The sequence below is a fragment of the Pyrenophora tritici-repentis genome, chromosome 2, assembly GCF_003171515.1.
Source record: "Pyrenophora tritici-repentis strain M4 chromosome 2, whole genome shotgun sequence".
NCBI lineage: Eukaryota > Fungi > Ascomycota > Dothideomycetes > Pleosporales > Pleosporaceae > Pyrenophora > Pyrenophora tritici-repentis.
The window spans coordinates 4,618,585-4,645,417 of NC_089391.1; the positions used below are offsets into that span (position 1 = coordinate 4,618,585).

Consider the following 26,833-nt stretch of genomic DNA (forward strand, 5'->3'; position numbering starts at 1 on the left):
CATGTATGATCTCAACTGCACTGCTGTATTCGTCTGTGAGACATTATCCCCCTATGCTTGACTCAATGACAGCCTAGTTTGCCCATGACTCTTCAACGTCCATACCCAGGCCAAAAGTGACCGTTTCGATCCGGCTCTGTATACGCCATGGTCGCACACCAAGGCTTCTCATCCGCAGTGTAGGGCTTGAGTGGTAAATCGTACGGCATACGAAGACCAACAGTCGTCTTTATCCTCGTTTCTCCTACCTCTTTTCCCTTTGTATTCACACGTGCATCTTCAACCTTGGGCATATCCTTCCCAAACACCGGTACCATACTCACCTCATTCACCCCCTTCGCCGTCTCAGCAAACAAAGCAGGCCACACCACTACACCTGTTTCCCACGACTGAATCCAAATCTCTTCCTTCTTGTTGACTGTATCACCCCATGCTTGCTTGCTGAAGTTTGCGCTCGTCAACATTGCCCAGTCGATTGCCTTTTGCTCTTCATCGCTGAAGCGTATGTAAGTCTTGATGTGGGGTGCAGCTGGGCCGCGGTGAGCCTCTTGCTTGGAAACGTTTGTTAAGGATGAAGCTGAAGCTGAAGGCGTAGACGTCCAGTGACAGAGCATTGGGTGCATATACTCTAGCTGTTTCTGCTGTTGAGCTGACTGCAGTTTCCAGTGTATCGAACCGCCTGAGCCATATCCGTTGAGAGAATTTCGTATTTCTTCTGGAGTTGGGAAGATGATGCTGAATTTGGGAGACGGCGCTTTTGTAACGCTGGTATCGCGTTTTGTGAAGGTGGAGGCTTTCGTGGAGGACACCGTGGCATTCTCTGGGACTGAAACTGTAGCTTTGGAGTGGCTGGAAAGCACAGATTGGAAATTGGATAACCATGTGGGTGCTGCGCCTAGTGTTGCGATAGAGGAAACCTGTGCAACGATGTGAGGAGGCGAGGATGCTCTTGCTTTGGAGATGGGAACGGTCGAGAGTATTTCCTTCAGTCCCAGCCATCCAAAGGAATTATTCGATGAAACGGCTCTTTCTGGCTTCTGTCGTGATGGCGCGCTTCCTATGAAAGCCGCCCTGATGCTCGAAAAGTCGTAGTCTCCGAGTTGTGCAGCCAAACCCTTCAGTCGTTTTTCGTACGCACCGATATATCGGAGTAAGTCAGACTTGAAACGCTGGCCGCTTCCAATTGGATAAGTCTTGTCAGAATCCGATAGAGACTGCGATGCCTGAGACAGCATTGGGAGTTGAGGGGATGCCCATACGGCTTGTGTCATGTTCGCCCAGTCGCGGTGGATCATGTTGGCTGTGTGGATGACAACCTGTGCTGTATCATCGTGCCGGAATAGGATGAGCATCTTAGAATGATGAGTACCGAAGGGATCAGGTATGTAAGCACTCAGCAGCTCGATGTTGGGATACCGCTCTGCTGTTTCCTAGAACATCTTAGCATCGCAGACATAAAATACTAGATGCCAGTGACTTACTTACCAGCAACGATATTCGGTTTGCATCATCCCTCTTCCAGAAGCCATGTACAATCTTGACCTTCACCATGTCCCGTACATCTCTGTCCAAGTGCTGCCTGTAGGCTTGTTAATCGCTTCATTTAGATTCATCACGATCTTGTAGGTTTCGGCACAGACTTTAGAAACTTACATGACAAAGTCCAGGTCGAACAAAAAGTTGAAGTTCCAGCACTCCTTGATCAGGGGATCGCCCAACAGGTCAGCCAAACCCACTGTATCAACATTCTGGTGATCAGATAACTTCTCAATCCTCGTGAGCTGTATTGGTGACGGAATGAACCTTGTCCCCTTATCTTCGTCTTTCTCTTTCGCAAGTTGTTCCAGACCTGTAGGCGTTTGTGCTGGACGCGAGACTAATATTTGTTTCGGTACGTCATCGAAATTCCAAGTGGGCACAAACGAAGGTGAAGGTTCAGGACTTCGACGTTGGATTAGTGGTGGGCTAATCGGCCTATCGAGACGCTTGGTGAGGCTTGTTTGGATCTTGGTAGTCGCTATTTCCTTTTCTGGTGCATTTGCATTTAGCTTGCGGCGCTTTGCAGACGGACTACCTGCAGTGTCTTGTTGCGCCATTGCAGCAATGGCTTGGTGCTAATGGGGTTCATTCAAAGTGAGAGAAGATGGTTTGAAGCTTAGAGGTAATAGAAACGAAAGACATCTGGAATGTTGACGTTGAGCACAGACCTAGAAACTTCAAAGGCAGGTGCCCTGGAATAACCACGGCGTTAGGAAAGAAGCAAGCACAACCCCACCACTATGAAATTTCAGTTTGAAATCATCAAGAACAGATCACACGCAGAGGTCACATTATTGAGATCATGGATATCATTGTCGGCCTAAGCCATAAAGCTCACTTCGCAAAGCATGATGCTTCACAAAGGCTACGAACATACACTGTCTAATGGTGCTAGAGCATCATTCCCTTGATGCTCGCCAGCGAACGCAATGAAAGAAAAAAATTATTATGCCTACTCAAGGTGGAATGGCATCCCAAACGCCCGCCTCGCTAAATCAAAACGTATGGATATCTATGCCGCGCTGGCGCTGAGCATTGGTTGCGCAACCTTGGTAACCTGGTTGCCGGCTCGGATAATTGGGTTTCCTTGCTCATCTTTGACGATGTTGACTTCCTTGTTCTCCTTTTGAGCGCGCTTCCAGATCTCGACCTCGCATCCACCACGGATGACACCGACCCTCATGGTGGAGAGCAGGTTGTGGGCAGCGTTGGAGTGGAAGTAGACACCACCGTTGAACATGGCAGTAGCATCCTTGCCAATGCCGCTCTTGATCAGGGTCTTGCCACCAGGGTGCTCGTTGATGAAGTCGGTAACGTCATGAACAACACCGGCAACAGCGATCAAGCCACGGCCGTTCTTGGCCTGCTCAACGTATTCGTCCCACTCAATGACAGGAAGCTGCTCAAGAGGTACACCCCAGTCGAGCTTGGCGCGCTTCTGATCAATCTTCTTCTGGAGCTGCTGAACACGGCCCTTTTCGATCTCGTTGGAACGGAACTGCTTGAGGTTGGAGGCGAGACCGAGCTTAGACCACAGCCAGATGGACCACTTGGTGGGGTCGTACTGGTGCCACTCGATAGCGTTGCGGTAGTCTGAGGGGAACTCGTGGTGGAAGTTGTGGTAGCCCTCACCGAGAGTGACGAGCGCAGTGATGACATGGTCCCTGGGGCTGTTGCGGTCGTCGAAGGGCTGGTCACCGAGCCAGTGGGCGAGCGAGTTGACGCAGAAGGTGGCCTGCTGGACGAAGAAGATGCGAAGGATACCGGCGTAGATGAAGCCACCCTTCCAGTCGTTCCACAAAAGTCCAGCGACAGCAGAGGGGAAGATGAGACCCATGAAGATGACGACCTTGATGTAGTGCTTGTGTTGCCAGACGACGACGGGGTCTTCGTTCAGGTCGGTGATGTCGGTGCGGCCGATGCGCTTGGGGTTCTGCTTCATGACCATCCAGCCAAGATGGCTGTAGAGAAGACCCTTGCGAACGCTGTAGGGGTCCTTGTTGGTGTCGGTGTAGCGGTGGTGGGCACGGTGGTCGCGACTCCACCAGCGGATAGAGCCCTCAACAGCGCCACCGCCGACAAGAGCGAGGAAGACGCTCAGTGGCAGCGAGGCGTTGTACGATTTGTGCGCCCAGAGACGATGGTAACCAGCTGTGATACCGAGACCGGTCCAGAAGTAATATACCACGGCCCAGAGGGCTGTCTGCCATCGCAACGGGGTGAAACAGGCCGCGACGCAGCCGGCGAGAGGGATGCCAATGATGAAGGTGACCTTTGCGAGTTGTTAGCCGCCGTATTCAATTGCAACCACGGGTCTGAACTTACGTTTAGCCAGTTGACGTGCTTGTACCAGTTTGCCTTTGTGATGGGTGTGTCGGTAATGTGCGGCTTCTTAGGGTCGTACTTTGGGTTGCGGTTTGGCTCAGAGGTGCTGGCCATAGGAGACGGCTGCTTGATGTATTCGGGATCCACAGCCATCATGCCGGCGGTAGGTTGGTGGGAAGGCATGTTGATGGTTTAGATAGAGAAGCCGGAGAAATAAAGGGTAAATGACAGATTCGAGGGGGGTGGTGGAAGCGACTAGTGGCTCAAAAAAATATTGAGCTCCGGTCAGCTTCCGGTTGGTGAGTAACAAAGCTCCGACAGCGATGGAAAGCTTCACCACGTCCGAGTGAACGACGAGGTAGAAGGTAAGTGGAAGGAGCAGTAGAGGATGGAGAGGGCAGCAAAGACGGGCGGCAGCACAATTAATAAGGCGGCAACAATGCTGGCTTTCTCAACACTATGCGGGCCATAAGCGAAGCTTGGGACCTTGCATGGAGCCCTGAAGGTCGCTCGAGAAGCAGCAATCGCCATAACCTTTGTCATATGCGGTTTAGCGCCAAAGTACACGACGCCTCTCAGGGTCCCGGTGCGAGAAAATTTCGGAGCTAAGGCCTGAAAGCGTGTTGATCTCGCCATCAGAACGGTGCGGGTGGCGGTGCGAGTATCTCTTTTCCCCAGATTCTGAGCAATCGCAGGCCCTCGCACTACACTCGGCGAAATCACCACGGCCGCTCACACGCTACTGTTTCCACTCCAGCCATGCCACCAGTGAAAGAGCGGTCTGGTGCAAAAAACATTGCTCCCAGTGGGTGCTGGGTGGGCGTAGAAAGCGCACACCGTGGTAAAATCAGAGTCTCGTCATCCATCGCTTGCTAGCTGTCCTCTTCGGCCGCCATACCCCACTCGACCACACGCCGCATTGACTGGGTAGGAGCCGGCCCAAGTCGCAAACATGCGTATGCCTGATTCCCGGAGTCCCGTTGAGAAAGTTGTTGACATGCGCTATCGCGGGTATCCTGCAACCTTACGTATGTCGACCCTGTATTACAGCTTGAAGGCTGCGGGTTGGGAACTTGGCCATGAACACCAGGTTTCGATGCGGTGGCAAAATGCTCCCTAGCAGAGACACAGTGGGCCGTGCCAATGACTCTCAAATGTACATGGGTAATGGGAAGATTCGCCCAAGCTACAGACACGGCAACGTTGAAGTGTCTTCTGCTTGGTGCCACATAGTCGGCATCTGGCACTGCTGGCCTTTGAAATTCGGGTGCGCTTCGCAAGCTTCTCTCTTTTGGGCGTGGCGCTTCCCAACACCCGCTACCTTATCCTCGGGCATATCAATCTGATGCGTTTCTACTACCATAAGGTTGAGATGGATGCACCACGGTACGAATGAGGGAATCCTTATCTACCTCGGCTTCCAGGTCACTGTCTCACACCACCTAATCATCGATCGCTGCGCCTGCGCCGTCATACTTGAGCACCGCGCATCGAGCCCATCACTCGAGGAACTGGACTATGAGCGTTACAGGGTCAGATTGCGGGTAGGGCTGAGTGGCAAACTCGGGACGTTTGTTGGCGTTGGCCTGCAAGCTGCAAGCTTCAAGCTGTTGAAACAGTCATAGAGCTGGCATCTACTCGCCATCCTCCGAGCAGCCAACAACCTAGTTTTCCCAGCAAGGGTAGCATACCTCGACAGGTAGACAGGATGATGGCTGATGTCGCTGCAATCACGTGACACAGTTAGGACCAGACCACATGCAGACTGTCCGCAACTGAGACTGCATGTATGCCTACAAGCACGAGTATGACATCTAAAGAACAACCAAGCTCTTTCATGACGTTGAATGAGCTCATGGTGGTGATAAGGCGCGCTAACAGCTCAGTAGGTAGAATGTATGCTGGCCCATGGATCCTCCTGTAGCTAGAAGTATCCCTGATCAGAATTATCTGTTCTGTGAACGTCGTCAGCATAATCTTCGAAATATATTGGTATGGAAAAGGGACCAAGTTTCTCCACTACATTTTCTGCATGTGCTCAAAAGTACACGTGCAACAGAGACTAACAATCCACACTTGACCACAAGGCTCCGATAACCGGACCGGCTGTTCACGCACCGCGGCGCGGCTTTCGTCCCTGAATTGTTGCGCAAAGTACCGCCTTCTCGGTGTCCGGCGAACAGCATGTTCAGCACACCTTCACCATCAGATCCAGATGCAACTTCCATCCACCATGAGGTGGGATGCATCTCCTGCAATAATTCCCGTCCTCTATCGTCGGAGAGGACCGACCGCGCAGGGCGTTTAGGCCGCCACCGACCAATCACCTTCTTGCATGCTATCAGTTCAGACGATCGTTTTAGCACATACGCGGGTTTCGCCCTCCTGGCACTGCGAAATGCGCACCTTAGCGACGATTCTGCCGTGGAGAAGAGTAATTACTCCCGGCGGCACACGACTATCGTCGGCCAGCTCCAATCTCTGGCGGCCCGTGGGTGGTCTTGGGAGCTGAGCTAAGACCTTGTCCCTGAAGAATTGTGTATCGTGAATGATAGAAGTTATTCTCCATATCTTCTATATAGAATGAGGACGTAGCTCTTTCGGTTCGAGCCGTCACTCCACAGCGAAACACGCCGGCCAAACCTCCTATCTAGATCAAGTGGGCCATCCCCACGTCCTTCTTTTCAGATATCGAACTTTCTATCGCAATCACGATCAAGAGCGTTTCTGTCAGTGGCAAGTAGCATTGCATGCGACACACCCGGAGCCGACCAGCTTGTTTCAGCCCAGCAACCGGTCGCGCATTTCGATATCTCCAGCCTTCGCCAATCTTATCGGGATTTTTTATATCGAGCGAATCGTTGTCCAACGTTATTTACCAGTATCCATAATAGAAGAGGGTGCTTGAAACAGTCAGATTCTTCTCCGCTGGGAACCTGCAAGGAGTCTGGAGCGAACATGGCAGATATGATCGGACCAGACCATACGCCAAAGCGTAGCTTTGGAGAAAAGGCACGACGTGCCGTAAAGGCCTTCACTACAAAGTATGGCATATTCCCAACCTGACGATTTCAGTCTAACAACAACAGAGATGGACTGGTCGGCACATACGACTATGCCTTTCTTTTCCGACCAAATCTTCCATTTATGAAGAAGGAACGTAGAGCGGCTCCTTTCTTCGGTCTAAATGACCGCATGCCCGTCCTACTGGCCCTTCTACTTGGATTTCAGCATGCCCTCGCCATGTTAGCAGGTGTCATTACACCTCCCATCATCCTCGCCAATGCCGCCAACTTGAGTTCAGACCAACAGCGCTACCTCGTCTCGACTTCGCTCGTAGTATGCGGTATCTTGTCCTCTATTCAAATCACGCGATTTCACATCTGGAAGACTCCGTACTATATCGGTACCGGCCTGATCTCCGTGGTTGGCACTTCTTTTGCTACTATTCCGGTGGCGACTGGGGCGCTGAGCCAAATGTATGCAACTGGCTTCTGTCCAACTGCTGCTGATGGCACAAAACTTCCTTGCCCAGACGGCTACGGTGCTATTCTGGGTACATGTGCTGTATGTGCCTTGCTCGAAATTGGCATGTCCTTCACTAGTCCGCGTATCCTGAAGAAGATCTTCCCTCCCCTAGTCACTGGACCAACGGTTTTGCTCATCGGTGTCAACCTTGTAACTACTGGATTCCAAAACTGGGCTGGTGGTTCTGGAGACTGTCAGTCTCGTCCCGAATCTGGTCTCTTTCGTCTCTGCCCCAACATCAACGCACCCCATGCTCTTCCTTGGGGTAGCGCAGAGTTCATCGGTCTCGGTTTCAGCGTCTTCATCACAATCATCATCTGTGAGCGCTTCGGCGCTCCAATCATGAAGTCCACTGCTGTCGTCATTGGTCTCTTAGTCGGATGCATCATCGCCGGCGCCACAGGCTACTTTGACAAATCCACCATTGACGCTGCACCGGCAGCATCCTTCATCTGGGTCAACACATTCAAGCTCACTGTCTACGGGCCCATTGTCCTACCCCTCCTAGCCGTCTACATGGTCTGCGCCATGGAAGCCATCGGCGACATCACCGCTACATGCGATGTCTCGCGTCTCGAAGTCGACGGCGAAATGTTCGATTCCCGCATCCAAGGCGGTGTCCTCGCAGACGGTCTCAACGGCATGATTGCTGCCCTCTGCACAATCACGCCCATGTCGACTTTCGCACAGAACAACGGCGTCATTGCCCTCACGCGGTGTGCGAATCGTAAAGCAGGTTATGCATGCTGTTTCTGGTTGATTATCATGGGTATCTTTGCCAAGTTCGCTGCTGCTCTTGTGGCTATTCCTTCTGCGGTGCTAGGCGGTATGACGACTTTCCTCTTCAGCGCTGTTACTGTCAGTGGTATCCGTATTATCAGCACTATGCCATTTACCCGAAGGAACCGCTTTATCCTCACCGCTGGCTTTACGCTTGGGTTCGGCGCTACTATGGTTCCTGACTGGTTCGCTCACGTCTTCACTTACGATGGGCCCAACGCGGCGCTCCTGGGATTCTACAACGCCATCGTTCTTATCATGGAAACTGGATTCGCGGTTGTCGCTTTCGTCAACATTGTGCTGAATCTTGTTCTGCCCGAGGAGATTGAGGATGAGGAGACGCCCGAGTTGACGGCGAATGAGGTTGATGAGCCAAAGGATAGGGAGGAGTGGGCGAGGATTAGGAAGGTGGCTGAGGATGTGGAGGGGAGGGCTAGTTCGGAGATTACGCCTGGTAAAGCTGCGTAGGGGGAGTTTTCCTTTAATGTCTTTTCGTTTCGTTTGAAAAGCGGTTGTTCTTCGTAGCGTATATTCTCGAACCACGATTCGTATTTATCATTGGGCGGTTTTGAGTGAGATACCCTCACTGGATAGATAGATAGTCTTTTACCTATCTCCTTCCCAAATACATGACTTGTTAATCACCCTCCCTAACCCCTCACCTCACAACCCCAACATGAACCACAAACCCACTCCCCTCCCTCAACCCCTCACTCAGCAACCCATCCGGAACCCTCCAAACCCAAAACTTTGCATGAAAACTCCTCAGCCACGCTTCAAAAACATCTGGACTACGTAGCTGCTGCGCTATAAGACAGAGTGTAGGTTTCTGATCACCACCACCACCCTCTTCTTCGTCCTTGTTGTTGTTGTTGTTGTTGTTGTTCTCGCGTAGTTTACACAAGGCAGCACACGTGCTATTCAGCGGTTCGATGAGCGCCTCGTTGTATATGCAATCGCATGCTATGACTAAGTCGACGGGTGAGAGATTAGATACGGCATCTGTTTCCCAATCCAATTCTTGAACAAGGATACGGTCTTCTGCACTAGTCTTCCCATTGGACTTTTTACCCGCCTTACCGTTCCCCTTGCCCTTACGTTGCGGGGAAGGAAACACGGTATCCAAGTTTTCGACAATGTTCTGACGGAGTAGCTTGAGCACGTAGGCTTGGTCTGTGGCTGTGTAGCGGTGGACTTTTGGGGCGAGGGAGAGGGCGACGATGCCGGAGACGCCGGCGCCGAGCTCGAGGATGGTGGATTGGGGGGCGAGGAGGGAGGAGGTGAAGAGGAAGTTTTGGGGCGAGGAGATCCAGGTGGAGAAGAGGGGGGTTACTTTCCATACTACTGTTTTTTTGGGGGTGTGGTTAGTGGAGGTGTTTGGTAGAGAGTGGGGTATGAGGGCGTAATGGCTGTATGCGCCTGGGTGACATAAAATACTTGACAACTCTATTCCATTCCTAATAGGTGTATCTGGGGCCTACAATGTTATCTACTAGAGTGTCAAGTATTTTATGTCACCCAGGTGTATGAATGGGTTTGCTGAGCTAGCTGCGGATGTCCCTGTCTAGGTGTTTCTCATATGCTTGTTGCACGATACTACATTTGTCTATGCTAAGGCTCAACATCACCCCAATGTGGCTGTGTGTGATTCCAAGAAAGGCCAAGGCATAGCTGAGAATGAAAGCCAAGAACAACAAACAACGAGAAAGTCTGGGGTAACACATGACCCCGTTCATTCTGGGGCAAAGTTTACATACCTGCGCCTGTGGTTCCTGCCTTGCGATCCGAAGTCAGAAGCCCCCTCGATTGATGGATTACTAGATCATGACCCGCCACGCTGACTTCCAATGTTGCAGCCTGGGAATCGATGAAGCCGAGCGACTGAGAGGGTATGGCTTGCGAGAAGATGATGAAAGCCTCTACATGATTTGATGAGTAAATCTACCGATATGACCTTTGTCTTGCCTGAGGAGGAGTTGCACCGTGGCGAGCGAATGGCGAGGACAAAGGAATGCATTGAGCCGAGGACCAGTATAAGGTTGTGATTCGGTGCATCTTGTCGAGGTACTCTTACACACCTTCTTCAGGATCCAAGACAGGCTCTGAACCTAGTATCTCTGTGAGACTGACCATCATGGCGAAGGGTCAGATGGACGTGGCGCTGGCTGGCCCGTTCGATATATCTGCCTTTGAGCGGATCGTGTGCTTGGTTGCCGCGCGCGCTACAGGAAGCCTCGGAAGCGCGTCAACACGATGACGGGCTCATCAATCCGCGACAGTACAGAATCCCAGCAAAACAAGATAATATGGACGATACAGGAGGCTGACAGGCTGACACGACCTGGCTAACCTTGCCGTGAGTGATGCGTTGTCGATCTTCCAAATCGCATCTTGTTCGACAAAAAAGAAGTGGAGGGGGTGCGGCTAGCCCCAGTCGCGCTCGATGCAGGAGAAGCCCAGAGCTTGCTGGTGGCTGTGAGGTCATTGCCCCAAGAAGCTCGGCCGCCCAGCACCAGGCACGTTGGATTTAGCGACGGTGAGCATAACAAGCCGCAGCTCCCCCAGCACCCCAACCTCATCCCATCCGCCATTCTCCGCTGGCGTCGATACTATTTTACCTGTGTCTTGCACTTGCTCTCTTTGCGATACCCCTTTCCCTCTATCTAGATACCCGCAATTTCACCGCCACACAAGACAGCTCCTACCCCCGAGCCGCCAACATGGTGCAAGACCTCAAGAAGCTGATGCCCCAGGCGAAGACCTACAGGTCGGGGCCATACACATGCGAAGTCCCCAACGCAGAAAAGGTCGAGGGTGAGACGATACCGCGCCGCAATCTCGCGGCCAAAGATGGACTTGTCACGAAGCCCCACGATAACGTTGAGACGCTATACGATGTCCTGCGACATTCGGCCGCCAAGTATGGCAACGCAAAGGCCGTGGGTGCGCGTCGCATTGTCAACATACACGAGGAGACGAAGAAGGTCAAGAAGATGGTAGATGGCAAAGAGCAGGAGGTCGACAAGAAGTGGCAGTACTTTGAGCTTAGCCCGTACAAGTACAAGAGCTTCGTCGAGTTTGAGAAGATGGCTCTTGCTGCAGGCTCGGGTCTCAGATCACTCGGCTTTGCGCCCTCAGACAGGCTGCATCTGTTCGCTGCCACGAGCATGCAATGGCTGGCATCCGCTCACGGTAAGGAATTACATATGATAGATGTGGGACTCGAGACTGATTTACTATAGGTGCCATCTCACAATCCATGGCCATTGTCACGGCGTATGACACCCTCGGCGAAGAGGGTCTCAAGCACTCGATGCTTCAGACCAACGCAAAGGTCATGTTCACAGACCCAGAGCTCCTACCCAGGCTTGTGAACCCCATGAAGGAGGCCAAGGATGTGCAGGTCGTCGTTTACTGCACCAAGAACGACCCCAAGCAAAAGGACATTGATACCCTCACCCAGGCACACCCCCACCTCAAGGTCATCAGCTTCGATGAGTTGGTCCAGATGGGCGAGTCGGAGCCATCCGAGCCCGTCCCTCCCAAGGCCGACGATCTGGCCTGCATCATGTACACATCCGGATCCACTGGCACACCCAAGGGTGTCATGATCAAACATCGCAACGTCGTCTCTGCTAGTACGTATCCCAACATTTTCTCTCAAAAGTCATGCTAACAACATCCCAGTCGCTGGTGTCGATGTCATAGTAGGCAAGTACCTCGGTCCCGGAGACGTCCTCATCACCTACCTCCCCGCCGCACATATCCTCGAATTCGTCTTCGAAAATGCCGTACTCTACTGGGGTGGCACCATGGGCTACGGAACCATCAGAACTCTCTCTGATGCATCTGTGCGAAATTGCGCCGGTGACATCCGTGAGCTGAAGCCTACCGTCATGGTCGGTGTCCCGCAAGTGTGGGAGACGATCAAGAAGGGCATCATCAACAAGGTCGAGGGTGGAGGCGCCCTCAAGAGCAACATGTTCTGGGGCGCATATGCGGCCAAGGGCTTCCTCTTGGGCACAGGTCTTCCAGGCAGCGGTCTTCTCGACGCAATTGTCTTCAACAAGGTCAAGGAGGCCACTGGTGGCAGGCTCCGTATCTGCATGAACGGTGGTGGACCCATTGCAAAGGAGACGCAGCGCTTCATCTCCATTGCCATTACACCCATGATCAGCGGTTACGGTTTGACTGAGACGTGTGCCATGGGTGCGCTCATGGACCCCTTGGCCTGGAATGAACACGCTTTGGGTGAGATGCCCGGCTCTGTCGAGATGAAGCTTGTCGACTTTGCCGATGCCGGCTACTTCTCCACCAACAACCCACCACAGGGTGAGATCTGGATCCGCGGTGGAGGTGTTGTGGACGGCTACCTGGACATGCCCGAGGAGACCAAGGAGAGCTTTACGGAAGACGGCTGGTTCAAGACTGGCGACGTCGGAGAGTTCAACGCCAACGGCGAGATCCGCATCATCGACCGCAAGAAGAACCTCGTCAAGACGCTTGCTGGCGAATATATTGCTCTCGAGAAGCTCGAATCGATCTACCGTTCTGCGCCTATCGTAGCTAACATCTGCGTTTATGCCGCGCAGGACCGCCAGAAGCCCATCGCTATCATCGTCCCTACCGAGCCACAACTCAAGAAGATTGCTGCGGCAGAGGGTGTCAGTGGCGATCACTTGGAAGAGCTTGTTCACGACAAGAAGATCAACTCAGCGGTTCTGAAGCAGCTGCAACAGGCGGGTCAGAAGGGTGGACTGGCATCATTTGAGATGATTGAAGGTGTTGTGTTGGCAGACGAGGAATGGACGCCACAGAACGTAAGTTTTCACCAGTCAGCAGATCAGACGAGAACTATATACTAACCATGGCACAGGGTCTCACCACGGCTGCACAGAAGCTTAACCGCAAGGGCATCTTGGAGCACTACCAGAAGGAGGTTGACGCGGCCTACGGCAAGTCGTCGTAGAGTCATGTGACAGAAGAAGAAGAAAGTTAGTCGTGCAGCAGAGAAGTTGTTTTGCTGCTCTGTTGCCTCTCCTCTCCTACGATTGATGAAGGAAGTGTAAAATTTGCAACGTGGGATTGAGGAAAGTGATATGTAATTATTTATATCCGTATGTAGTTTGGCGTCGGCGGTTTCATGAGGTGTTGTGCGTGTATCTAGAAGCGAATAACAGTACGAAGCCCTAGTGTTTGTGTGTGGTTTGGTGTTTTATAATTGATTTTTCTCGCTTTGGAAGCTGCGCCGCAACGGCTGGGCGCCACAGAGACCGGACGATGGGTTGAAAGTCATGGAAGTCTGATGCTATCATCATAGTGGGCTTCATGCGCCGTGTTCCTGCTTGTAGGAATGAGGCGTCGATGGGTTGAGCTCAAGACAGGCGTCATGCAAGCAGGAGCATGTTTAGAGCTGCACGCGACGGATGGTGGTGAAATCTAGCGCTACATGTTGGGAGCGGGCGTGAGAGCGTGGTACGTGGCTTGCGCGAGACGAGTTGGGATGGAGCCGTCCTGGAAGTGCAAAAGACACGGGTTGCGGCGACCTATAACTATAGCGCAGTTGGGCGTTACGGGAAGTGTTAGAGCATAGTGCCGGCAGATTGATTGCGCGTTGGCAGGGTAGCGTCTCAGTGTGCCGTGCGTGGCTTTGGTGATCAAGGTTGCTGTGACGGACACGACTGTTGGCGTGCTCGCCAGTCGCAGATGGGCGCGTCTCTTTGACTTTTGACTTCTCCAAGTACGGAGGGCCGGTGTCGAGTGGCTGAAGTTCTGGGCCTACTAGGGGGATGCTCGGTGCGGAGCCGGTGTGCAGCACGACCGAGGTGCAGAAAAGACACTGCAACTGGGATGTAGGCTCTGGATCAGAACGCGGTCGGGGTCCAGTGGGTGGTTTTGACCAAAAAGTGCATGGATGGGTTAGGCCCAAGTGGGATCCAAGCCGAAGCCCGTTGGTGATGACGTTTGGGGGGCGAAGCAATGTTTCAGCATCGTACTGGGCGGGACAGCTGCAGGTCTTATCGTTGTTTATTCGCCTCGCGCCTGCGACGTCCACATCAACGTCCACATCAGCGACGATCCGTCATGAGGACGGTCGGATGCATGACGGGTGACGGCCAGCATAGCATCACTACGACTGCACTGCGCACTGCAACCAACGCCCAGCCCAGCGCCCGGGCCGTGGACGAACTTGATCTGCAACCAGACTGCCCAGGTCGCAATCTCACCACCGCTATCCGTAGCCGTATTGGCGCGAATGCACCTCTCGTCCTGGGCCGCCTCTCATTCGCCGCCCACCTGAGCCAGCCCCCCAGGATTGCGGTGTTGCCGTTTCTTCTCGTCACATCTCTCCCCCCAAGGGCGTCACAGTCTGCAGTCCAACTTTCATTATTCTTCTTGGTGCTGAAAGTGTCCCCCTAGCATTGCCCAGCCGACAGACATGCAGCGCCCGTCTCAGGCCAGCAGGCCGAGGATGCGCGCCCCATGTTGCTTCCCATCTCTCCTACCACTACCGTGACCCCTCGGTTACTAATTGCATCTAGCACTTTCACTCCTGTCCATGTTCCCGTGCACAGGCCACTCCCACTAAGCCCAACTCGCTCGCCAGAGTTGGGGCCATTCATTCTCAGGACATTCGCACGCTCGATTCTCCACTGCCATTCTGACTCCCATACCGCTGCCCGCCATCCGAGCCCACCCTTCCCAGAGCTCCTCAACACACGTCGCCTGCTGAGTTTGCCGACCACAAAGTCTTTGATCGCGCGCGCTCTGCTTCCTTTGTTCACGCCAGCCGAAGCCAAGTCCTCCCTCCGAAGCCGCCTGGAGCCTCCCATCCCTCACCACGGTGCCTCACCCACGGCGCATTGCACGCAACCGCACACACACACGCCAGCACCTGATCTTCATGATAGTCCATCGACCAAACCCGCTGAGTGACGTCGTAGAGCCTTTGCTGCCGCCCTTCTCCGCCCTCGCACACCCTGCAACCACACACGACAGCCTCTGTTGCTAGCCTACTAGCTAAAGAGAGCCCTGCGAATCGCTAGCAATTACGAGCACTCGTCGACGGCGGTCACTGGATTTGTGCGGACTCGCCGTCGGTAGCCCTGCCCTCTGTTCGCGCGTTGGGCGTCATGCGATCCCGAGACCACAGAGCCTGAGCACCTACTACACAAACATACACACACACTGTCGAGCTTGCCAGCCAGATTATGACTGACGTCTCGGCGGTTCAGGCGTATGCTGACCATCAGCCGGCTCCCATCGCCCTCTACGCTAACCCTCCACCACCCACCTTCGCCCACGCTTCACCTTCCCTGGATGGCCCTATCGAAGAGGAAGAGTCGTCGACGATAAAGTGCATCTGCGGCTACTCGGACGACGATGGCAACACGGTCTTGTGCGAAAAGTGCGACACGTGGCAGCACATTGTGTGCTACTACGAGTCAGCCCAACACGTTCCCGATGTGCACGAGTGCGCAGACTGTCTCCCACGGCCCATGGACGCGAAGAGCGCTTCTGAAAAACAGCGTCTACGAAGGGAAGCCCACAGCATTGGCGAGCGCAAGGGCAGACCTAAGGCACCCGCAAAGAACCCCAAGAAGCGTCCCAAGGACCCCCTTGGCTCAGTACAACCCAACGGATGGCCCACGCAATCAAACGGCGACCTACACTACGCTCCTGACCGTAAGAGCGGAAGCCCTCGAGACCAGCTGCCGCCGAACAAGCGCCCTAAAACGAGCCATCGCCCATCTGGATCGACAAGCGTCATCAGCCAGGCACCAGCTCTTGCCCCAACCTCACGGAAGCGAGGTGGATCCGTCATGCTCAACGGCCACAGTCCCGTCAAGTCTCCTACAAACCCCGAAGGCCCCATCGAAGACTACTCGTCCGAGTTCATGCACCTCTACCGACACCCCGAACCGCCTTCCGCTGAATCCAATTCCTACACACGAATCGATGTCGCAAACGATATTGCCATGTGGCTAAAGGACCCTGAAGCCCTTGCCGAAGCAAGCGGAGGCAAGAAACCACAGGACATCTTCTCACGCATTGATGTCACGATACAGGAACTCGAAACGTCGACTGCACCAGAGATCGTGAAACAGACAGACATTGACTCGGCTATCTTAGCGCATGGCCTACACCCTCAATGGCTCTTCATCATTGCCGACACACCCGTGCCAGATGGTGGCTACGTTGGAGAGCTCAAAGGCCTCATTGGACGAAAGGCTGACTACTACTCTGATCCATGCAACAGATGGGACCTGCTACGACACCCCGAACCCTTCGTCTTCTTCCCTCCTCATCTACCTATATATATCGACACCCGGCGCGAAGGCAACATCCTCCGATATGCCAGGAGAAGCTGCAGTCCCAACATGTCCATGAAGATTCTGATCGACTCCAGCAACGATTATCACTTTTGCTTTTTAGCCACCCGCGAAATCAGTCCCGGCGAGGAACTCACTGTTGGTTGGGACATTGATTCCGAGGTGCAAAAGCAGCTGGCCAGAGTCGTCACCAACGGTGCAAAGGAGGGCTTCAGGAGGATACAGCCGTGGGTGTCTTGTGTCCTCGCTAACTTCGGGGGCTGTGCTTGCGATACATCTCAAGGCGGCGAGTGCCTCTTGGAGCGTGCACGCCGTAATACCATTGCCGAACCAAAGCCCAGAAACAAGAAGATGAAGAAGTCACAAGTGTCACCCATGAGCACAGGGCATGCGACAAACAGCCGTGCTGGTAGCGAGACGATGAACCGCGACGCCAACGACGAAGACCAAATGGATGCTCGTTCGACGTCCGGCTCACACAAATCAAGCAGTCGCGACATTACACCAGCAACCCACTTCTCTCTCGATGGCGACAAGTTGTCAGAAAGAGAAAAGAGGAAGATCCAGCATCAGGAACTGTTGTTTCAGAAGCTTGACCACGATGAACACAAGGGCAAGCGGAAACGAAACAGCGCTGGTTCAACGCTCAATACGCCGAGCGTCTCGTCTTCGGTAAGACCCTCGTATCTTCTCTCATTTCATGCTAATGCAGCTGCACAGAGACGACTTGGACATCCCGAACCTTCCCCCTCGGCCCGTCATCGCGAACACAGCCATGGTGTTGCACGCAAAACGTCGGGCAGTTCGACCAAGACGAACGGGCGTGCTGCGCCCAGACCGAAACCCGTTTACGTGGACGCATCGACGCAGACGGCCCAAGATAACAACGTTACCTCACTACCTTGTGGTCAGCCGCGTCAAATGAGGCCTCCACTATCATTCAAGCGCAAGCTTCTGCAACAAGCTCAAGAGGACAAATTGCAGCGCGAGCGAATGCGGTCAACATCGGTGAAAATGGAGATTAGGTCGCCTGCTCTAAAGGACGTATCATCGAGCAGGCCTTCTCCATTGCCACCATCCCCACCACTAGAAGAACCTTCCGCAATGGATATTTCCACAGAGCCGGTATCTGATACGAGGCATAAAGAGCTTACGCCTGAAAAAGAGCCCACACCAGAGCCTACAGCTGACGTGGAGATGGGTGATGCTGAGGTCACGGAGCCGAAACCTTCGGAGCCGTCAAACGCCGAAGAGCTACCCGACGCGCCTGCACCGCAAACTCCCCGAGAATCGTCGCATCTACCGACACAACCGCCTGCTCCACCGTGGTCATCGGCAATACCAAGCGACTCCTCGCCCAAATCACCCAAGTCTGCGGCAGATCCTCCGCCCAAGTCTGTAGATCTCAATGTTGAGATGCCTGGGAAGTTGGAATTGGGCACGACCGACAACAGCCGTGCAGTCACCCCCGGATCGACGTCTGGTGCCACTACTGAAACTACTGTTGCACGCTCTCCGACTACAACGACCATTGCCTCGCCCTTCTCACCTGCTGTGAACAATGCCGTCAAGCAACCGCCGGCGCGCAAGAAGCTCAGTCTGAGCGACTACACCAATCGGAACAGGCGGACCAAGTTGGCGCAAACACAATCGACAGGATCATCTGGCTCCGTGCCATTGGCCCAATCCCAATCTACGAGCTCCCCAACATTGTCAGCGGCCAGTCTACCAAACAACAACTCACCACCGCCCAAGACGGCTGAAGCAATCCTACCACCGGTTGCAGAGGAAACAAAGCCGGCAACGGAGGTATCGGTCGCTCCTCCAACAATAGCAACCACATCAGCCTCATGAGCAGTACGATTCACGATTTGATCCCCGCCCGGCTCTTGACATTTGTTTTCTCCCCCGAAATGGCTCAGAAACTCTTATTTTGGGGGACCCGCAGGGCGAGTTTACCCGTTATATATCCATTTCAATCCTCGTTGTCGTTTCTTCTTCAGAGGCTTCTTTTTTTGTTCTTTCTCTTTGGGAGTGTATAACAACATGTAATGAAATGCAAAGTTGGTGCGAATGAACGAAACTAAAGCCTTTTTTTCTTCTCTCTTTCGCTTTCTTTCCCTTTTATCTCTCCCAAGCTTTTTTCTTTCTTCTCTTTCTTTCTTTCTTTCTTTCCTTCCTACGACGACTTGAAGTGTTCGGTCGATTCTAGCTTTTCGTTTTCACGTTATATTGGTGTGGTTGCAAAGTTGTTGTTGACTTTGATGGACGGATGCGCATGTGTGGGAGAAACCCAAACCCCCTCCTGCGAAGAATTAAAAAGATTTTAAAAGCAGGATCATAAACTCCCCGTTGGGAGTCATTTTGGGGTTGCCAATTTTGTTTTATGCGCGTCGTTTTTAGCTAAGGTTTGCTGGTGATTGTTGCTGTGGGTTGGTTGGTTGGTTGGTCGACGATACACGTCTGGCAATGCAATGTCCAGCAATGAAAGAAAGGGAAAGAAGGGAAGGGAAAGGACACATACATGCATGGAAATGTTGAGATTTGAGATGGGCAGCCCCATTTCAAAAGCTCAGTTCGTCTTTCTCTCAGTGGGCCGGTGGGCCTTGAGGACGTGACGAGGTACCGAGGTGCCCTCATGCGATGACAGATAAGAGGCATCAGATAAGGTAGTTATGTATGCAGACTTGACCAAGCCAAAGGGATGTTTTGCAACATCCGAGAGATGAAGGAATACATGAAATACAAATTCAAAGAAATTTAACCCAACTTTTTCTGCTTCTTTCCCATGAATATTTGTAGTTGGTTGAAACTTCATGTGAAGAGGTATTGAGTCACGGTGATGAAGGTGTTTCGTCAGATTATTCAAATCTGATGACTGAGGGGTGGTGGTGGCCTGAAGAAAAATAACGTTTAAAAGGTGTTGTTGGGTGGAAAAGTATACTATACTACATACATACATGCAAGTACTCTCGCTGTTCTATTCTGAAATAAACCAAGGTTGAATCATATATACGTCAATGCTAGCGTCCACCAACGCCCTCCTCCCAAGAAGAAGGAAAGAAAAAAAGAAACCGCGTAAACCTCAAAGCCTCCCCATCTTCCCCTCCTCAGCAGTAACTTCCTCCCACCTCGGCGTAGGCGTCGCCGTCCCTCCACTCACACTCATACCTACCACATCCCTACTCCCCGCAACCATCTCGCTCTCTTTCCCCTCACTACCACCACCGCCACCACCACCATCCCTACCTTCAGCACCAACCTCGGACCCCTGCATCTCCACTGGCCCATTGCTGCCATTCATAAACACCAGCGCTCTTCTATACACTGATTCGAAATATGTCGGTATCGCATCTTCGTGTTGTCGTTGGACTGGGGATGTAGCAACACTGTTCGCTCCGCGTTTAGCTTCTTGGTCCATTGATGCGAGACAATGTGGTGATGCAGAGCGGAAGTGGGATTGGGGGGAGAAGGAGCCGAGTGTGTTGTTTGTGGTTGTGATTGTAGGCGCGGGGGACATGTGCATGTGTTCACGATTGTGAGGGTAATGTTGATGTTGGTGGAGGTCGCCAGTAGGCGGGAGTTCAAAAGGGGCGGTTATGGGGATTTGTGGGAGTGTATTATTGTGGGAAAGACGAGGTGGGCTGTATGCTGGATGTCCAATGGGACTGTACATGTCGTATTTGAGGGGTTGTGGGTTATGTGGGGCGAAGTAGGATGGTGCTGGTGTGCTGAAGTTCTGGTGTGGATAAGTTCCGTTAAGTCCTAGTTCATGGTGGCTGTACATGTGCTGTTGCTGTTGTTCCATGGGTGGGGGTGAGGTAGCCGTGGCTTGTTGGTAGTGCTGATACGATCCCCCTCCAATTGCAGCTTGAGCTGCACGGCCACCAGCAGTTGGGCTTGACTCTAACATTGCTGTGGAACTATTGCTCGGACCAAGGCGACGCACGGTTCCTGCCTTGCGATTTACTTCGTCTTTCAAACTCTTGGTACGGCCCCAGAAAAAGAAGAGGAGAGCCGCGAGAACGACGACGGAGAGGGCTCCGATGGCGATCCCGGCTATGGCACCTGCGGACAGTGTTTTCTTGGATCTTGGCGTAGAACCTGAAAGACTTGCAGTCGCTGAGCTGGTGGGAAGGTTGCTTGGTAAGGGACTTTCGGCAGGAAAAGGTTCGCCTGCATTTAGCATATAGGTGCTGTTTAGCGCTAGCTCATGTTGGTATGTTACGCTCGTTGATGCGTTCGGGTTGATGGCGCCAACCATGCCGTAGTTTAAACAGCTGCCAGGGGCAGAACAATAGAAGAAGACAGGGTTTGTGTCGTTGATACGGATGCGGTAGGTGGGTGGTGAGGAGAGGATGGCATTGACGGGCTTGAAACCAGAAAAGAAGCCTTTTTTGTTGTTCCCGATCATCTCGTAAGGTATACAAGGGAAGCCATACTCGGCGCGGACGACGCTGTGGTTTAGCGGGTAGAAGTCGAATTCGATAGTCTGGATGTTGTCAGTGGGTGTCTGAAAGAGCCATAGCGATGCGTTTACTTACATCACCGATATTCGCAACGGTAGTGTCAGGTTTGAAAATATGGTCCGCTAGACCGACCTGGATGGTATGTGTTTGTGCTGCTGCTGAGCTCGTCGAGCTTGTCGTCGAGCTTATCGTGCTTGTCGGCAACGGTGAGCTTGATTGAGTCACTGTGATTACCATGGTCGATATTGTCGGCTCAAGACTATTACCGCTTGAGGCAGTAACGCTCTGTGCTAGGCAGGTTGTAGAAAGCTGAGTGGCTAGGAATAAGCTGAGAAGGATGGGAGGTAGCCAATATGGCCCCCCGCGTTTTGCAAAAGTCATATTCAGGTATGTAGTGTTTCCGAATGAGGTGTCAGTCGAGCTTCGGTAGGGATACAACGTTATGGGACACCAAAAGAAGAGAGAGAGAGTCGAAACCGACCAAGAAGACGGACCAGAGCGAAAGGAAGTACTCAGCAGCATAACAAACCTGTGTGGCTTGGCAGCGGCCATGCGAACAAGGACTCGGAAGCAGATGAAGCGATAAAATAGATAATGGAAAAGACATTCTGGAATGTGTACCTGCATGGAATGATCAACGTGGATGCGGCTGTGGCTTGGAAATGGTATCCCCATTTGCTGTTCGGCGTGCTGATCTAAGCCGAGGATGTGCTACAACAAAGAAGACGGGGACTCGGTGACCTCATGTAGTCGCCGCGACAAAGACAGTCGTACAAAGCGCGTCGGTTTCGAACGCCGACTGATGTTTCATCTTGCACATGCAGAAGCATAGCCTTGGAAAAGTCACTTGACTGGTGGCAGTAGTGTTCTTTTGATTACTGTTGGGTGGTGGATGTTAGCCTTTACCTTGCCACATTTCGACATTAGTGACACAAGTATATGGCAACCGATCAATGAAGAGACTATAATCCCTTGTACTTGAGCCGAATAAGCAGCCGGAATCCTGTTTGTAAGTGTCCTTTCCGTGTATGAGAAGCCTTCCGGCATCACTTTGCGCAATTGATCACGGCCCAGTAGCGAGTAGCGGTGGTACTTTTGAAAGTATTCGAATGTTTTTTTCTGTTACAGCTGAATTGAAAGAGCGGAATGGCCCAACCAAATTCACCATTATCGTCATTACATAGCCCCTTTGGCTTGGTATATCCGCTATCGCTTGCATGAAATCATAAATTGGCAACAGCATCGCATCATCATAACTCCTTTTGGCATGATAGCCTAGTACACTTCCTGACCGGTAGAAGATTGGATCCGGTAGTGTTGGTGATGTTGCACCTGCGTCATAACCCATTTCGTGCCGGGTTCACTAGATGCGTAAGCTCAGAACCTCAACGGAGACCTGGGTCACCGAATCCAAAGGGGTCGTTGCTTGAGGAGCTATTGGACCCGGAAACGTAACCCGAAGGTGCGGCGGAATGTTGTTTACCAAAGGAAGCTGGGTTCGGTAAAGGGTTCCAGACTGGGAAGCCTTCTGGAGGCTGACTCTCACCTACTGGCTTACCACGAGCATAATCGACAAGGCTGCCGTTGATGCCAGTAAGTGCCCAAGCAAAGACGGCGACATCGCGAATGCTCTGCATGAAGCTGTTTTGGAAGTCCAAAGAAGGTCCAGCGTGCACCATGGCGGGATGCCGGGCACCCAGTGGGTATTGAGGCATCTGCGGCGGGGCGGGGTGGAAGACGGGCTGGGTGGCCCAGGGAGCGGCGAAGATGCCGTTGTATTGCTGCGCAGGTTGGGCCATGGGAATGGTACCTGGTAGCATTGGGCGAGCGCGACGCAGACATACGACCAAACCATCCGAGGTGCATGAGATGACAGCTTCGAGTTCAATTGGTTCGTCCCGGAATTCGGAACGGGGCGAGCTCACGGACGAGATGTCTGAGCGGGCCGCCGACCCACCGAACATGGCTCCATGGTTACGTCCACGGTTGTTGCTGTCTCCCGAGTTTGCACGCGTTGCAAATGACTCCTCACTGCCACCAGCGCGATGATTTGGGTTCGAGTGCTGCCTGGAGCTAGGTGTACCATCTGTGGTGGAAGGGCGGCTGAGACCTACGCCGCCCTCGGACTCATCATCGGAGCCTGTAACATCAGTCATAATGTCGTCCTCACTTTCAGCCTCGGAGGAGGTAGTCTCAGGCCCTTCGTCGCGGGGATCGCGGAAGAAGAAGCGCATGTAAGCAATGGAGTCGTTGCCCTTGGCAGACTCGAGACAGCGGACTGCATCCTCAAGACAGTTTGGGGCAATGCAGTAGTAGAAGCTCTTTCCCTTCATAGCCTCTCCTGAAATACCAATGATCTGTTCGATGCCGCTGGTAGCATACATGACAGTCAAAGTACGCGTGAATCTGTTGAGAAAGAGGGCAGCACGGGGCTCATGGGTCTGTTCCTCTGGGCCAAGGTCAAATTTGGAGGATAGATGCGACAACATATGGTAGCGCGGGTCCTTCGGAGATGAGGCGAACAGCTTGCGGACTATGGGAGCTTCAACCGCGCGCTCTGATTGGCGAGGATCATCAGCATGGAACACGAGTCAGATGGGGTTCGGTGCTTACTTTGGCTCTGCATGCCATGACGGTAGATGCTGGTGCAGCATACGAGCACATCGTAAACGACGGAAAAGCAGCATTCGCAGCCAACCCAGTCGCCTTGGCGGTTCCTCAGACGACAGTAGGACAGGACGGCGGCCTTGTCGAGCCTGACACCGCGACTGTGCTGCTCTCTCGCCAGCGGGAGCTCTTCGGGGTGGAAGAACTGCCACACGGACCTGTTGACGACCTCATCAGGCGTATGGCCGAGGATGTCGACAATGGAATCGGACGAGTACAGGATGTGGGCATCGTCGGAGAGGTCTGTCTTGGATGAGCATTCGTGTCCTGTAGGCAGGTGTGTCAGGACGTACCGTGGATGGTGATGAAGGTGGTGTCCATTGCGGCAGGCACTCGAAGGGTGGAGGGCTAGAGGACAGGACTAGAGTGCTTGGGTAGTATGAATGTTATGTATGTACCGCACGCGTCCGGGTTATGTCGAATCTAATAATTCGCTCTAGGACGGGCGGCGACCAAGTTAGAGGAAGTCGGCCGGCTCAGGCGAGGGACTTTGGCTGGTCAAATAGGCAGGGTCCAAGTAGCACGAAGGCACGTTGGTGGCACCGTCGCGTACTGGTTCGGATAAGGTTGAGGGGGCGCCGTGACACTGGCGCAAGGGCACAAGGCAAGAGGAGTGTTCTGGGCTGAAATTGCAGCTCGAATGCAGCTCAACTGCAGCGCGGAGGGTATGCGAGTCAGTTGTGATGATGTAATAGTCCGTCACCTAACAGTGTTGAAGGCGGTTGAAGAGTCTGGCGCAGGTCGAGCGCGTGGTGTTGTTATATGTCGATGCAGACGGGTAGTAACTGCCTGAAGTGGGCTAGCCGAGGGGCATGAAAATGAAGGGAAGCCTGGGAAGGGCAGGGTGGTGTTTGCATAAACCAGCGAGAGGTGAAGTGACGGGCGCACGACCCCTGTTCGGTGGAAAAAAGACGGTTGACGTTAGTCCATGGGCTCGCTTGTGGGTCACAGAGCCCAGGGTTGCGGAACGGAGAGACACAGGCTGCAGAGGCTGTTGCTGTACCGGCAGTGGGCAAACACACAGCCGGGTCGACAGGCTGCGAGCGCGCCCAAAAGAGCCATGATGGGAGGTTGGACAGCGGTCGGGTGTTGCAGAGAGTCACGTGCCGGCTGTCTACATGTACGCCGACGCCCAGATGACGTCTTACCGGAGGCAAACGAAAAAGAAAAAGAGCACATGTGCATGTGGTGAGCTGCACGCCTACCTGCACTTCGAGCGAACCAGCTATGCACTGGCCCAAGGGATCGACGACGACATGTCGACTTGAAGACGTCGGCAGCGGCGCGGGACTGCGGCTACGGCAGTACCAGGGATGATCAATCAGGCCATGTCCGACCAAGTTGCTTGACCGCGTCGTCGAGTCGCACACGAACGGGGTTGTGACGGGGGGGTAGCGGGAAAGAGCGAAGGGTGACGAGCGAAGAAGGTGCCCAAATGCGACTAGGCTTGGCGACGAGCATTGAGCAGCGACAACCCACCAGGGGTGCAAAACCCAACCCAACCCTGCCCCCCGCTAACCGTCATGAGTAGAACTCTCCCCTCAGCGTAGATGGGAAGTCGAGGCCTATTACCGCTCCAACAGCTTCACGTGCCTTGCTCCTGCCATCCTACCAGCCTTCTGCCACTTTCCACTTCCACTTCCACTTCCACCTCCACCTCCACTTGGTCGTACAACGCGGTTACCTCGTCATCCCGACCCCCTCAACCGAAATCTACAATCGACGATCCTCAGCAAGCTACGCCTCAAGCCACATGCAAGACTCACTCTACCTCTCTCTATTCTTGCACTTGCTCTCTCTCTCCCCACTCTGATTGGCTACGGCCTTTGTGAGCGCCAGCGCAAGCAAGCAACCGCTCCTTCCCTCGTATTCCCATGTTTGCTGCAAAGTAATGGCCGTTTTGTCTTCACCACGCCTCACACAGACCTAGCTTGTATATCTCGCGGTTGGCATACCCGACCGTGGATACCGCCCTTGTCACCGCCCTTGTCACCTGCCACGAGCCCCGGGCCCTGCATAGCTCCCAGTCCGGCTGAAGTTTCCGACCATCACGTGTCCCATGAGGCCTCATCTTGCTTCTCAACTCAACAACAATATCGCTACCAGAGTTGAAACTCGATAAGTGCTGCTGCTTAATCTTGCATGGTACTGTTTTGTTCGGAAAGTGGAGAAAATTAATTTCGCCCAGTGCGCTTCAACATCTCAAAGCTTCCGACCAGGGCTCTCCCATGCACGCCAAGATGGATCCCAAGTGGGAACTTCCTTCGCTGAGGGGTACAATGAGACTAGGCGTATGCATGTCCCCCCAGTTGCACATCTACCGACCACTGACAACGCCACAGGCGCATACAAAGTCTAGCCTCGGTACTAGTGAGTAGCAGGCGGCCTCAACCTCACTCCATGCATTACTGATCACGTCCCGACCAGCCCAGCTCTACGACGTCGAATTCTATCCCTATACTGCTCCCGGCGTCGATCCCGTATTTGCTGTGTGCGGAGGCCCATTTGTGTGTATCACCTTGTGTCTGATCTTGCGTCTACTAATTGATCTAGACCATCATTTGTCGCTGCGTACTGGGTAAGAATGACACCATTGAAATCCTGCGGTGGTTCGAGGACGAAGAGATTTCTACAGAGCATGGTTCAGCGGGTGATAGAGTAGGTCGTTTGTGTACATCCGCTGCTCGCCCTAACTAATTGCATCCCACCCTGCAGCTGAACTACAACAGCGTCGTATGGTCTCAGGCTGAGAGCGGAGACCCACTCGTCTGTGTGACTGGTGATTCGCGTATCAAGGTTTTGAATGTCAAAACAGGCGAGCTTGTATCCGTAAGTTATGCGTTTCGGACCTACTGCATCCACTGACGCGCCTCAGACGCTGATAGGCCATGGCGATGTAAGCACTTTTACCGCAGCACGCAGACTGGTCATCTTATACTTTGCAGTCCGTCAACGACCTTGCTGTGTCACCCACAGACCCAACAATACTGGCCTCGGTCAGCATTGATTTCAGTCTCCGCATTTGGAGCCTGCATCCGTCGCATGAAAGACAACCGCTTGGGGCAATATGCTATGGCCAGGGTCACAAAGAGCAGGTTTTGACCCTTGTAAGTCACTATCTAATCGTTCCTAGCAACATGTTGATATCAGCAGGCCTATCATCCCAAAGGCCGGTACATCCTTACCGCGGGT

The 26,833-nt window shown here is 53.2% G+C and overlaps 7 protein-coding genes across 7 annotated transcripts; 3 read left to right on the top strand and 4 right to left on the bottom strand.

Annotated features, from left to right (window-relative positions):
• Window positions 1–92: 92 nt before the first annotated feature.
• On the bottom strand, window positions 93–2,096 carry PtrM4_072100 (uncharacterized protein; the record flags this gene model as incomplete). The annotated part of the gene is made up of 3 exons (XM_001941494.1): window positions 93–1,430; window positions 1,486–1,579; window positions 1,654–2,096. The coding sequence occupies 3 exons, from the start codon at window positions 2,094–2,096 to the stop codon at window positions 93–95; spliced, it is 1,875 nt and encodes a 624-aa protein (XP_001941529.1).
• Window positions 2,097–2,551: 455 nt separating this feature from the next.
• Window positions 2,552–4,047, bottom strand: PtrM4_072110 (OLE1, Fatty-acid desaturase; the record flags this gene model as incomplete). The annotated part of the gene is made up of 2 exons (XM_066105973.1): window positions 2,552–3,811; window positions 3,865–4,047. 2 exons carry the CDS (start codon window positions 4,045–4,047, stop codon window positions 2,552–2,554), a joined length of 1,443 nt encoding a protein of 480 aa, XP_065964600.1.
• Window positions 4,048–6,822: 2,775 nt separating this feature from the next.
• On the top strand, window positions 6,823–8,640 carry PtrM4_072120 (purine permease; the record flags this gene model as incomplete). Its single annotated transcript, XM_066105974.1, has 2 exons — window positions 6,823–6,908; window positions 6,954–8,640. 2 exons carry the CDS (start codon window positions 6,823–6,825, stop codon window positions 8,638–8,640), a joined length of 1,773 nt encoding a protein of 590 aa, XP_065964601.1.
• Window positions 8,641–10,892: 2,252 nt separating this feature from the next.
• PtrM4_072130 (FAA1, Long-chain acyl-CoA synthetase (AMP-forming)) lies at window positions 10,893–13,141 on the top strand (the record flags this gene model as incomplete). The annotated part of the gene is made up of 4 exons (XM_001941490.2): window positions 10,893–11,364; window positions 11,415–11,810; window positions 11,860–12,992; window positions 13,049–13,141. The coding sequence occupies 4 exons, from the start codon at window positions 10,893–10,895 to the stop codon at window positions 13,139–13,141; spliced, it is 2,094 nt and encodes a 697-aa protein (XP_001941525.1).
• A 2,242-nt stretch (window positions 13,142–15,383) lies between these two features.
• PtrM4_072140 (protein containing SET domain protein) lies at window positions 15,384–18,359 on the top strand (the record flags this gene model as incomplete). Its single annotated transcript, XM_066105975.1, has 2 exons — window positions 15,384–17,177; window positions 17,226–18,359. The coding sequence occupies 2 exons, from the start codon at window positions 15,384–15,386 to the stop codon at window positions 18,357–18,359; spliced, it is 2,928 nt and encodes a 975-aa protein (XP_065964602.1).
• A 1,311-nt stretch (window positions 18,360–19,670) lies between these two features.
• PtrM4_072150 (DUF1421 domain containing protein) lies at window positions 19,671–21,211 on the bottom strand (the record flags this gene model as incomplete). Its single annotated transcript, XM_066105976.1, has 3 exons — window positions 19,671–19,676; window positions 19,768–20,997; window positions 21,050–21,211. 3 exons carry the CDS (start codon window positions 21,209–21,211, stop codon window positions 19,671–19,673), a joined length of 1,398 nt encoding a protein of 465 aa, XP_065964603.1.
• Window positions 21,212–22,359: 1,148 nt separating this feature from the next.
• On the bottom strand, window positions 22,360–23,962 carry PtrM4_072160 (PAS-3 multi-domain protein; the record flags this gene model as incomplete). Its single annotated transcript, XM_001941487.2, has 3 exons — window positions 22,360–23,531; window positions 23,588–23,884; window positions 23,935–23,962. 3 exons carry the CDS (start codon window positions 23,960–23,962, stop codon window positions 22,360–22,362), a joined length of 1,497 nt encoding a protein of 498 aa, XP_001941522.1.
• Window positions 23,963–26,833: the final 2,871 nt, after the last annotated feature.